Genomic DNA, 13,506 nt, shown 5'->3' with positions numbered 1-13,506 from the left:
CACAAAATATCCCCCCGCAAAATCAACGACCATCGAGCATATGCCAACTAAATAAAGCATATGTATTACAGCACCTTGTTAGTTGGCCACAGGTGCGGATTAACAATGGGGCAATTGGAGTCACTGCAACAAAAGCTAATAGGAGTCATGAGTTAGCAAACCTGGAATGAAATCAACAAAAACAGGATTGGAGGTGTGCTTTGGCGCTACTTTGACATAAATTAAGAAAAAAATTTTTTTCTCAAACATTCTGAATTTTGCTATTGTCAAGAAACACACACACACACACCTCTTGTAACAGTGTTGCCATAGGGCCCCACCGGAACTTGATCTGCACCTAGTGGGCCACTTCCAACTTCTACTTGGACAACTGTAGACTGAGTAAAAATAGTCAAAAGGCAGTATATAGGTATTGTTTTTGTTAAATTAGACCATGAAAAGATGCTTTTATGTATATCAATACATTTTACCACAAGCAAGGACACTGGATAACTAAACATTAAAAAAGGAAGCTTAACCTAATATAAAAATTCTATAAAATTAGACAATGTAATACATGAAATTATGTCTGTCAGGAATGCTAAATGAATTATTTGGTAAGATGACGCAGCATTACATTGAAAGATTATTAAGATGTTTTCTGGCCTAGATTTACTTCCTATAATAAGACTTGACTATACATATGACTTACATATGATCACCTTAAAAAAAAACCTGTAAAGAATAGTAAAGAATATTCAGTAAAGTACCGTATTTGCTCGATTATAAGACGAGGTTTTTTTCAGAGCAAATGCTCTGAAAAATACCCCTCGTCTTCTAATCGGGGTCGTCTTCTAATCAGACCTCAAATAGAGTCTGATTAGGAGACTAAGATCCAGATCCCCCGCACCGCTGCAGGGGACCCGGATCCTCCTGTCTCACCCCCCCCCCCATCATACATCTCTGATCTCTGACAGCCGGGGAAAGTATACGCGACGGACGCATACAAACCCCCGCTGCCAACTCCACCTCCTTCCGGCTGCAGCAGAAGGCGACGTCAACCCGCTGCCCCGGCTGGAAGCACCGGTAAGAGAGGGCTGAGAGGGGAGAGAGGGGAGAGAGGAGAGAGGAGAGAGGAGAGGGGAGGGGGGGGGAGAGAGTGTGTGTGTGTGTGTTAGTTAAATGGGGGCATAGGGCATTTCTGGAGTGGCGTTAAGGGGGCATTTAATAGAGCACTCTGCCTCCTGAAATGCCTTATACCTCCCTATATGCCACTCTGCCCCATAATATGCCTTTTAACCCCCTAAATGCCAGAGTGGCATATAGGGGTATAAGGCATTTCTGGAGGCAGAGTGCTCTATACAATGCCTTTTAACTCCCTTAATGCCACTCTGCCTCCTGAAATGCCTTATACCTCCCTATATGCCACTCTGCCCCATAATATGCATTTTAACCCCCTAAATGCCAGAATGGGATATAGGGGTATAAGGCATTTCTGGAGGCAGAGTGGCATATAGGGGGTTAAAAGGCATATCATGGGCCACAGTGCCATATTGGTGTGGCAAGCCTGGGGGCAGATGTGCGTAACTGGGGGACAGGCTGGAAAATACAAGAAATAAAAACAAAAAAAATATTTTTCTCAATCATAGCTTTTATTAAAAAAAATAGTTTACATGAATTAACATTTACTGGTAAAACTTTTTTCCTTTAGGGTCGTCTTATATTCAGGCTTTTTCTTTTTTCCTAAGTTAATATTCAGATTTTGGGGGGTCGTCTTATAATCAGGGTCGTCTTATAATCGAGCAAATACGGTATATTCTACCAATCTAGCACAAGTAAAAATAAATTGCTTGCATACTCAGAAAGAGCTATAATTAAATGTGCTAAAATGGCTTTGAGTATATTGCATATAAAATATACAGTAATATCAACACTGCAGCCAAAATGAAATGAAAAATCTATTTCTCCAGAACTACCGAGGATAGAGTTACTTTTACATGCTCTTAGACAAAACATTCTAAAGAACATTTTAGAATCATCGTGGTTGTAAAGAAATAGCCCTGTAACTGCTTTTCTCAGGTGTGCTGTGTTTCTGCACACAGATCATCCACAGAGATGCTCGGATAAGCAAGTCAACAGGCCTTGAAAACATGGACAGTCAGCCAAGACCTTGGTTGGTCTTCTTGTTTCCATTCCATGGAGACTGTATGTCAATCTAAAACGTTATCAAGTTACAGCCCGTTTCACACTAATGTTTCCTAACCCAGGTCATGGACTGAGTTACTGCGTTTCTGCTGATCAGCCAGAGAAAGCTGCTTAGAATCTTCTTGACCCTTGAACAGCTTGATTTCTGAACTTGCTTACCCCATGGAAAGGTATTAAGTGAATGTACTGTTCTCCGGCTTACGCAGCATTGTGTCTTATTTGTCTGCTACCAAATATCAAAGATCCTTTCAAGATCGCTCAGAAGGATGTTTTCTTTGACAGTGTGCCAGGCATATATTATTATATATATTAACCTCTTTTTAGGCTTTTATAGTTTCCAAGTATCAAATGGGGTATACAATATTATATACATTACCTTCTAGCACAAAATGAGACACAAAACAGAATATGTTGCCAAGCACCATTTTATAGGATTTCTGTGGATTAAAATTGTCCAGCTAAGCTTTATGTTATTATAATGTGGCATTACAAATGAAACATGCAAAATCTAATTACGGGGTTTAAAAGATAAAAATCCAAAAATAAACATATCATTGACGAGTCTCATTATGAGAGAAAGCTGCTTTACTCTAATTAGTAATGACTACAAACGTCACTGTTTAAGTGCAAGAAAAAAGTTTTGTTCATCAATTCCCTGCCTCCTAAAAATACTCCATCACCGAAGGGTCCACAAGAGGTTCCTCCTAGACATTTAAAACAAAACTGGCACACAATGGTTTTAACGGATTGAAAAAATATACATATAGAAAAACAACTGATTTCAAATGCATCTAAGCCCAAAAAACATTATTTTGTCTGGTCGTTACAATTGGGTTACGTTTATGTTAGTTACAACAGCCCAATTTATACATACACAAACAAGTGGGTGAAGGACACTTTGTGGTCATCAAGTCTACAAGGACAGTCTTATTTTTAAACATTTCATCCTTCTATACATCACCCAGATAATTACTCAAATGGCATTGATCCTACAGCTGTTTAAATATTTTAACTTAGCATTATGTACAAATCTCGATGGAGCTGTATTACATGCTACAGACATCCCGACTCTCCACAGCACAAGGCAACTTCTTCTCACCATCGATCAGATATGTATATTAATCATAACTGAATTCTACAAAGAGTGTTGGCTTCCAAAAGCTTCTAGCAGATGAAAGGCTGCCTTGGAGGAACGCTCTGATCAGACAATAGGAAGGATAGACAGACAAATGTAAATGCTCAAGAGCATTGTGTGTCTTAACGTGTCATAATCCTTATATCGTCTGTTTTCATGGTATTGTTAATTTTTGCTCTCCCAACTCTTGACAAACACATTTAGTCCACATTAAGGTACTAGTAAGGCCCTTTCTGGCATACACACCAAGAGTCCTTCATCAAAAAACAAACTGAGAGCAGAGCCCCCCAGTGGTCAATGGCACTTCTTGTGTGTATGTGAGAGACTATTGATTGCGGGTGCTTATACATGTTACACACATAGTATATATATATATGTATATTAAATGTATAAGCATATAATAGTGTATTTTATATATATTATACATAATTTTTTTTTAGCAGGTGACATCTTTGAACTGTAAAAAAAAACAATTTCAGAATATTTTAATTACAATAATAATTACACTATCCCTCGATAGGCTATGCTTAACAAAGCAACACCAGCAGAACAGTAACATTATAAATGCTGCCCCAAAAAACTGGAACAAACCAGATTTAAAAAAAAAAAAAAAAAAGTTAAAATGCCCTTAGAAACACATGCACGCATCATTTAGGTCTAGCTGAAGACAGACTGTTACTTCAAAGCCTACAGTGTAAGACTGCTTAAAATTGACTACAGATTGACCAATTTGCAGTAAAAATGCGAGTGCCTTCCATCCCGTCACCTGTTTCCCTGTCAGAATGCCTTTTTCATCAGTTCATTAGACATAGCTTATCTTTTGTCTGGTTGCTAGAGTTCAAAAGTAAATCTAATCATAAACCGTGTGCTACAAACTCACATTGCAAAGAAAAAAGACCCCGAAACACAAAGTGCACTTAACCCATTTTAAACCAAAGAAAAATAAAATGCATCTCCAACTGGACCAAATGTACAGGAACACAGAATAGTAAAATATCTAAACCCCTAAAGACAGGAGACAGACCACAAACACACGACGATCAGAGCATTGTACTCTGACCACTCCAACAGAACACACACATATATATATATACATATACACATATACATATATACACATATACACACACACACACACACACACACACACACATATACATACTATATGGACAAAAGTATCGGGACAGCTGACCATTACACCGACAGGGACTTTTACGACATAACATTCTAAATACATATACAGTAATATGTAGTTGGTCCCCCGTTTTCGGCTATAACAGCTTCCACTCTTCTGAGAAGGCTTTCCACAAGATTTTTGGGTGTTTCTGTGGGAATTTTAGCCCATTCATCCAGTAGAGCATTTGTGAGGTCAGACACTGATGTTGGATGAGAAGGCCGGCTCGCAATCTCTGTTCCAGTTCATCCCAAAGGTGTTTGATGGGGTTGAGGTCAGGACTCTGTGCGGCCGGCCAAGTTCTTCCACACCAAACTCATTCAGCCATGTCTTTATGGACCTTGCTTTGTGCACCATTATTTGTCATACCATTGTCCAAAAGTATTGGGACCCACCTGAAATATTGAAATCAAGGGTTGGGCCCCTTACTTCCAGGGAAGGAAAATTGTAATGCTGCAGTATACCAATACATTTTGGACAATGCTCTGCTTCCAACTTTGTGGGAACGGTTTGGGGAAAGTCCTTTTCTGTTCCAGCATGACTGTGCCCCAGCGCACAAAGCAAGGTCCATAAAGACATGGTTGGATGAATTTGGTGTGAAGGAATTTGACTGCCCGTGAGCTTGCAATCTAGCCTTATGGCACTTTCCAGGCAGAAATGGTGGGCTTTTGAGGGCCCCGCTCGTGAGCTTACAACCTAAAGGAATAGTATGTTGAAACAAAAGGAGGGGTAAAAATACCTCCACCACAAATAAATCCTCTGATTATACATATTTATATTTCCCCTAGATTCCCTTTTGTATACACTAAGACAACTATAACATTCAGGTCATATTAGTACAGGTCAAAGACATTATTAATCAAAAATAAAAACTCATAACCCAGTTATATATATGAGAATAAACTGAACGTCCTTATAAAATGCTAGAGGACCAAATCACAATGTGAAAGTGCTTTGTTTTTTCTTTTCTAAATGCAGTACAATTTAGCAAACAAGTTGAACATACAAACACATATATACATTACAGATGAAACTAGAAAGATGTGCATTGATGGCTCCCATTGTTTGCCTTATGTGGTTTTTACAAACATAGACATCATAAAACCCCTTCTATTGCTGTCAAATGAAGTCAACACTAACAAAACCAACTTGGGCCACCCAGATTTCGGTTGTTCGGTGGTAGAAGAAGAAGGAGAGAGCTGCGGATGCTAATGGGCCTGAGATATGATCATCTTCACGCACAATCTCTTCCAGTAGCAGGGAGCTTCTGGAAAACTTTGATATCCTAACAAAGCCATATGCATGATTAGAAGCTGATAACAACCAATTGGCCCACCCTAATCAGCCCATTTTACATACATACTCCTAATACAGCACACCTCACTTCATCTGTGCTTTGATCACCCCCAATGGGCTGTTGGGGGATGGGATCAGGTGTTAATGGGAAAAAAAAGTTTGACCCTGGTTGCTTAAAAGGAATAAATAACAGCAGAGTCTCTGTGTAATTACAGCTAACTTATCTCTCCAGTGCAAGGATGTTAATATGCATGTAAAGGCCCTGCATCGTCCATCTTGGGAGATAAGAATTAATGAAAGCTTTTGTACAGTGTGACCTTTTAAGCAAACAAGGAAGTGCCGCGAGATAAGAATAGTAAGAGTGCTGGACACAATGTGAGACTGCAATCTAGTGAAAGCAAACAGTTGTATAAGTGCCTTCATTGCAACTTTTAGCATTTCCATGCCAATCCAGACACTTCTATTAACTTTTTACGCCCCGCTGGTGACAGCACAGCCTGCAAGGTAACAGGGAATGTGCTAATGTCAGTAAGTATTGCACAGGACAGTAACCCTGGCTTGGGGGTGGCTGGCTGTCTGCATACCAACAGATAACGCTTACACCATGCCAGATATTACACTCTGATGGATACAGTGGAACAAGGGTAAGCTTAGTGTGATATCCACCGCTCACTGGGTGCTGGCCTAACTCATCCTAAACGTATTCCCACAACACCTTTTCAAGCTAAATTCTATAATACTGTGCGTTTAATGAAGCCCAGACCCTGCATCATTAAGGATCACCATACTTTGATTCTACGCCTTTTGGCCAAGATCAAGCGTAGGTCAATGTAGCTTAAAGCTCAGGAGTTTTTGAGCCCACAGAGAGGTACAACCTGGACACGGTCCACGCTTTTTATTAGGTGGAGGGGTAACAGCAGTCTGGAACTGCGGATTAGCACACATCTACTCTGGTACTTTGACTGGCTGCACTTGTGTATGTATGTATTGCACTTTCACTTGTATTTTTCACTTTTTGACTGAAGGCTGATATTTGACATGGTTTTGCACTTTAGTGGAACCTGGTCCCTTAACGTTTAGCATTTTGGCTGGCATCTCTAGACTTATGTTGTCACCCCCTTCAGATGGCGACTAAGAAGATCCAGCCTTCCAACTGGCCTTTTCGGCGAGAGAGGAAAGGGGTCAAATTCAACCTTTAGTCCAAGGTGGCTTAGTTTTAATTTCTACACAGCTAAGGACTGTACCTCAGGCTTCAAAGGAAAAAAAAACACGTAATTGCATATTATTACCATAACTTATTGTTTTATATAGCGGTATCATATTCAGCAGCACTGTACTATGGATAAACAGGACATATAGCAAATAACATAATTTGATTTACAGAAACAAGGGCCCTGCTTCACAATTTAAATCTTAATCATTTAAAAATCAGGATGAGGCTGTAAAAATAAGGTCTGTCTATAGGTGTATTTAACAGCTAAGGGTGGAATATAGAATATAGCTTGATTTATTTTCCACTTCGATGATAGGATTCCATAGAAGCATCGCAAAGATAAATGAAGACAAATAAATCTACACATACAGTTGTGTTCATATAAATAAACAGACAACACCTAGAATAAAGAGATAAGACTCTAAAAAATATCATAAGGCTGGTTTTAATTGTCCCATATTTCAAAGTTATGTCGTAAAATGCTGATAAAAAGCCAGCGGGGTCTAATTATCTTACCCCCTATTTAAGGAATTTGAAATCTATGCAGGACACTACAAACTCAATCTGAACTGCTCCGATGCTGATTTATGTGAGAAATAAAGTTAGGATTTTCACTGTTAACTCAAAACATACTACCTGAGGGATTCTGTAACAGTTCATAAATTTCTTCATTTTTTTTTTTAATTTTATTTATTTTTTAGGGTAAAAAAACACACACACACACACACACACACACACACACACACACACACACAAGCTGCGCTCCCCTCCTGGAAGAAACAGAAGAACATATGTAACATCACATGTGTGTACTGTTAGGAGGGGAAAGTAAAATGTGAAACTGCGCATAAAGCAGGTGGTATAATATAGAGAAGTGACTCAGAGTTTAATGACATTACCAGGTTATTCTTGCACACTAATTCTTACTCGCTGTATGACTTCAATGGAGCTCTCAGTACTCACGCTGACTTCGATTTAGTTCAAGTGCTATATGATGCATTTCATCTGGAGTTTTATTCACTTCAAGCTACACTTCATTTAAGTGGGCTGCTGCTCTACTCATTTATTTTCCTACTTTTATTGGCCAAGCGTTGCTATTGTGGCGTTTACATAACAGAGCGGCACGATGCACTGTTTGGATTCCCAGTCGAGGTGTCTGGATCGCTGACAGACAGAAAGCATAGCGAGAAGATAGATCCCTTACAGCGTGAAACACTCCCTGTAACAAGATACCAGGAGTTCAGAGAGCGGGGCAGCCAGGTGAAAAAAGTCACTAAAATTAAACATTCACCATTGACAAGATCGACTAAAACGTTAATGTATTGAAAGCCTGTATTCCATAGCGCTATACAGCTGTAACAAGTAGTAAATTAGATGACTTACAGAAACAAAGAGTTTTTTCGTGTCATTTCTTATACAATGAAACTTGTTACCTAGAGAAACATTTTAAAAATGCCTATACATTGTTGAAATGTTTCTGAATCAGGGTAATTTTACCCGACAGAACAATTCTGGCATTTGATTATTACCTACTATTATAAAGCCTAAGAAAACTTTCTTTGAATGTTAGACTTCAGAAACATATATATATATATATATATATATATATATATATATATATATATATATATATATATATACACACACATACATAGATAAATGGTTTAGCCTCTACCTATAAGTATAATATATTAGCTGAGTATCCATAATATTCCCATGACAGTCAAATGTTTTTGTCCTCCAATAATGTGCTCATCATGTTGCAAAAGTAATAACACCCCTTCTGTTGCACACAGGGTAAAGTGTAATTGCCAAAACCGCCTGCAGGCACTAGTGGGTTTGCTATGACAATCTCCAGCCTTTTTGGGATTATAGGGAGTTGGACTACCCTACTGCAAAAAAGCATTTGGTGCATTGGCCCCTTTCCCACTTCAAGCAGCAATCAGTGGCGTTAACTTCAGACCATAGAAGAGGAGTCGTTCTACAGCTCTGGAGCTGCAGCTTCTCCCTATGTGTTTTTAATCTTTTAAAGAATGCATAAAAAAGTACTACTTCTTATGTGTATTCTTCTTTAACAAGGCTGTCTGTGACATTAAATAGTTTCTTTAACATAAGGTGGGAAGGGTGCATCGCATAACCCTTGACTTCAAGCAGCTAAAAGGTAACAATGCACAAGGGCAGGTCAGTTATTTAAAATTCATTACTGAACACTGTACACCAAGTTATTCCACTGACACCTCAGTGTTTTTCACCCTGAACAACCTACTGCTGTTTACAGGCGTATTCAAGGCATAGCCGCTGCGGTGACAGCAGGATAGCGAGAGCTTGTTAAACAACAACATAAAAAAAGACAAAACACTAGCACTAGGTCTTAAAACAACACTTTAAATAAAACCGAGTGGCTTCTGGCTGGGATGTTTTACTTCTCCCTTTTCCTTGCATACTGAGGGCACACTGTGCACGCTGACACTTTAAACAAGAGGTGTGATTCTTTAAATGTGCTGGGTAAACAAGCTGCGCTGTGTTATACTATGTTAAAGGAGCACAAACTCCGCAGGGAGCCTGGCTGACCTCCCCAAACTAAAGCAAACAATCATCAGATCACTCTGGAATTCCTAATATGTCATCTCGTATTTTGACAGTGGCAGATCTATAAGGAAATAAAGTTGAAGTCGAGTCTTATAAAGCCTTAAGAGTTTGCATAAGAAGGAGTCAAGAAGAACAAAGAACATGGAACTTGTATATGGGACGCGAGTTGAGTCTAGCACTGTGTGCAGGGTGCAATTGTTAGTACGTGTGAAAGTGCTGTCTTTTAGGCGCACACTAATGTCCCAGAATAAAACTCAACAATGAATGGGTTACTTTTAATACACAGATCTGAAACTGAGCAAGTGAAACGGGCAAATGGAGTTAGTGATATAAATGTGGCCAGCTCTTAACCTTTTTCATGCAAACAACGAATGCGAGTATGCAGAACCTTCCACGCTTACCAGTGCTGCGGGAGTCTGAGAAGTTTGCCATACACAGCGGTGCTAAAGGAGGGCATCACCGGAACAGGAGGGCAGTACGCGCCTTTACTGCTGAGATATGCGAGTCCAGCTTGAAAACCAAATACCTGGAATGCAAAGGGAAAAAAACAATTATGTGAAGGGACAGAAAGTGAGACTACGATATACAAAACAAACTTAAATTACCTTCTTAAGGGTCATTTGAGAAAGCTCAGTAATGCATGTTCCAATTACGAAATCATATCACTTTGTACAATGTGAAAGCAGGGCCCTCTTTATTGGATTATTCAATTCCCACCATTTCTTTTTTATTTATTTATTTAAGTGTTATGTAAAACGTGTAAACTGCTGATGCTACATATCTTACACAGATTACGTAGCACGATTACAATAGACGAGAGTGAAAATTAACAACCGGCAGTATCATTTACACACGCAAGGTGAAGAGGGCCCTGTTCTCGTGAGCTTACAACCTATTCATAAAATATGTTTACATCAGTTCACCAGTATTACAATACAATTAGAAATACGCCGGGCTGAGAATAATTCACCAGGACTAGAAATAAAAAGGGATATTTAATACACTCTGAGTCTACTTATTAAACTGACCATTTATGAATTTAGGGGAAAATCCCATTTTAAAACCATTTTACATTGATGTCATCCAGCAATATCTCTCTTTTCAGCAAGAACTAGTGTGCTAGCAGAAAGAAAGTATGAAATATAAAACGTATTCATTGCTTTTTTAGATCTATAATCTGACATGTAAATAATCGGATGCGCTCTCAAGCCCAGTAGTGATCAACAACATGTTTTGGCATTTAATGTAGTCAGAGATATCTTTGCCTTAAGAGCTTACAATCAAGGTGGGAAAACATATTTAAACAAAAATGATTGACGAGGACAGAGGAGTCAGACGTAAATAATTAGTTATCTGTTATCACTTCAGAGAGGAAGCTGAAGCAAACTTTTGTTCGAAGAATGCACACCAGAAAAAAAAAGGCCAGCAGGTAATGCACATAGTCTGTGACTGGAAGATTAACGAGTCAAACGCTTGTTACTACAAGGGGTAGAACGGGACACCGCAGCCTAAATGGAGCGCAGTAATGGGGGTGCAACAGCAGCGTTTTTTTCTCATCTCCGGACTGATATTATCGATATTAAGGGTCCTGTTTCACTTCACATTAACTACGTTTCTGTCATGTTCAGAACAAAACCTTTGTTCAACAACACAGATTGATTTCTTAAATTTTCTCCTGAGGAAGCCTATATTGGCGAAACGCGTTGAGATATTTTGGAAAACTTTACAATTACTGAAAACCTGGACTTTACATGGACTTGATGACCATCCACTTATCTTTATAAAGGACACTGCTCTTACGCATAACCCAGTTGTTATGCCTACTTGTTTGTAAGTTTTTAATCTATATTCATTAAACAATATCTTTTTTTACTGCACTATTTCGTTTCTTATCTTCTACACAGAAGCTCCTAAAACGAAAGAGAGTGTGGATTTTTGACGAGCTTTCAATTTCTTATACACTTGTGAGTGCAACTAACATCTCTATTTTTATTTTTTTTCGTATTTACTTATTACACTATATTTGTTTTATTTTTTCCCACATATCTATGCGCCCCGACTTTTCCCTTTACATCATTTGTTATAACACTTATGAGGAGTGTTGATCTGCGGGAGCAGCAAGATTTGTAGGGTATTGTAATTTATTTTATATTCATTTTTCAAGACCTACCCACTCGTGAAGGTGTTTCTTTTCCGTTCTACATTGTCAGAACAAAACCTTAGCAGATCCATGGTGGGATTCTTTAATCTGAAGGTCTAATAACACAAAACCTAGATATGGCGATTTTCTGTAGGGCTGGTGAGCACTTGCTTGTTACGGCCAGTCTACCAGCCATTTATTCTGCGATATAAATTGACAGCTTGTTCTTTAATGGCTGGCCTACTTTGCTTTTTCAAAAGAAGAAGGAAAATGACGTAGAGGAGAAAGCTAAAGATCTCACAACATCAGGTCTATAAAATGCATACAGTCAGATTGTATCAATTTCTATAAAAGTGCAATAAACTTTACAAGTCTTACTTTGTACTTTCTCAATGAGAGGGGCACTGCAGCAGCACAACGGGTCAAGGCTATTCATTTTTTATTTTTTTTTTATTATTTTTTTTTAACTATATCGATTTAGGGAAAGAGATTTTGGGGTCACTTGAGTTGAAAAATGTTACTTTATTTTTTGTATTCTAGCAAAAAAGTATAACACACTTAGCCAGTGTTCTAATTAGATTATGAATTGCCCTTAGCACTTGCATCTTTCTTAAAGTGTTAATGATTTATTACACTTCATGAACCAGAACAGCATGTTTTACAATATTTCCCCAAACATCTATCCTAAAAAGACCTGTTGAGGTCCATAATTGGTTCCATGTCTGCATACATATGAACTTTAGTGTTTCCCTGGAATGATGATGTTCCAGTTCTTTGATGTCTTAGCAATTTACCTAAATGTTCTGGGTAAGCTTTCTTTGTTCCATTTTGCGGGTCAGAGGAAAATCAAGCAGTTTTTGGTTTTATAGCATAATTAAAAAAAACAAAAAAAAACCAGCAGAACTAAAAAGTGACTCAGCATCCTCAAAAAAAAAAAATAAAAAAAATGGTCTAACATGAACCCAAATACACATACAAAAATAAATGAATGCCTTCTACAGTCCTAGAGCATTTGTACTACCATTACATTACTACCATATAAATAAGTACTAGTTTGATTACTGAAGTTACAATCTAGTAAAACGTACATAAAAACAACTAGTTAAAATAAATACATACTTTAATTAAAACAGGACTATTCTATTTTACTGGGCATCCGTGGGATGTAGGGGTGCGAAAAGAACGCCCTTATCAAAGGCATACATTCGGCACCAGTAACGTAAACCAGTTAACACTTTGCGTTGTGTTTGTAGTTCTGGAAGCTCTACACACCCGTGCTGGTAATTAAACAATGATCTGATGTGTTTAGAACGGCTTCTTAATGGAAAACGTTCTGCGCTTCCTCAGGGATTTAAGATTTCATGAAATTGAATAAAATCTCCCCCAATTGAGTGCACGCAGAATCTGCTAACTATGACATACATACAGCACAAATATTATTTTGGATGAGAATATTTCAGGCTGCTGCTCTCAAACTGCACATGATAAAACAAACCCATCAAGCAAACCCTGTATTTTTTTGCCTGACATCATTCACAGAGCTTTTCATGATACATCCAGAGATAAACGAGAAGCAGAACTAATACCTTTCACACTTAAGTCGTCAAATTCCACTGGCATTAAAACCAAAGAACACAAATATAAGCAAGACCAGCAGAATATCATTTCTTACCACGTAACAATGTTTTGAGGAATACGTAGGTATGAATGCTTTTATTTATACAGATGTAGTTAACGCTTTACAGTATAATGACGGCAGGTAGAGAAATGCAGTC

General features: G+C 38.3%; 1 protein-coding gene across 1 annotated transcript in view; it reads right to left on the bottom strand.

Annotated features, from left to right (window-relative positions):
* Nucleotides 1-13,506, bottom strand: part of LOC149305589 (intermembrane lipid transfer protein VPS13B-like) — a 383,703-nt gene that overhangs the window by 310,733 nt on the left and 59,464 nt on the right. The window contains exon 15 of the mRNA XM_089477585.1: nucleotides 9,993-10,117. Within this exon, the coding sequence (XP_089333711.1) occupies nucleotides 9,993-10,117 (125 nt within the window). The remainder of the gene's footprint in view (nucleotides 1-9,992; nucleotides 10,118-13,506) is intronic.

Source organism: Sceloporus occidentalis, unplaced genomic scaffold, assembly GCF_023333645.1.
Source record: "Sceloporus occidentalis isolate IW3139 unplaced genomic scaffold, rSceOcc1.0.p SCAF_11, whole genome shotgun sequence".
Lineage (NCBI taxonomy): Eukaryota > Metazoa > Chordata > Lepidosauria > Squamata > Phrynosomatidae > Sceloporus > Sceloporus occidentalis.
This window is presented reverse-complemented; position numbering and strand designations above follow the sequence as displayed.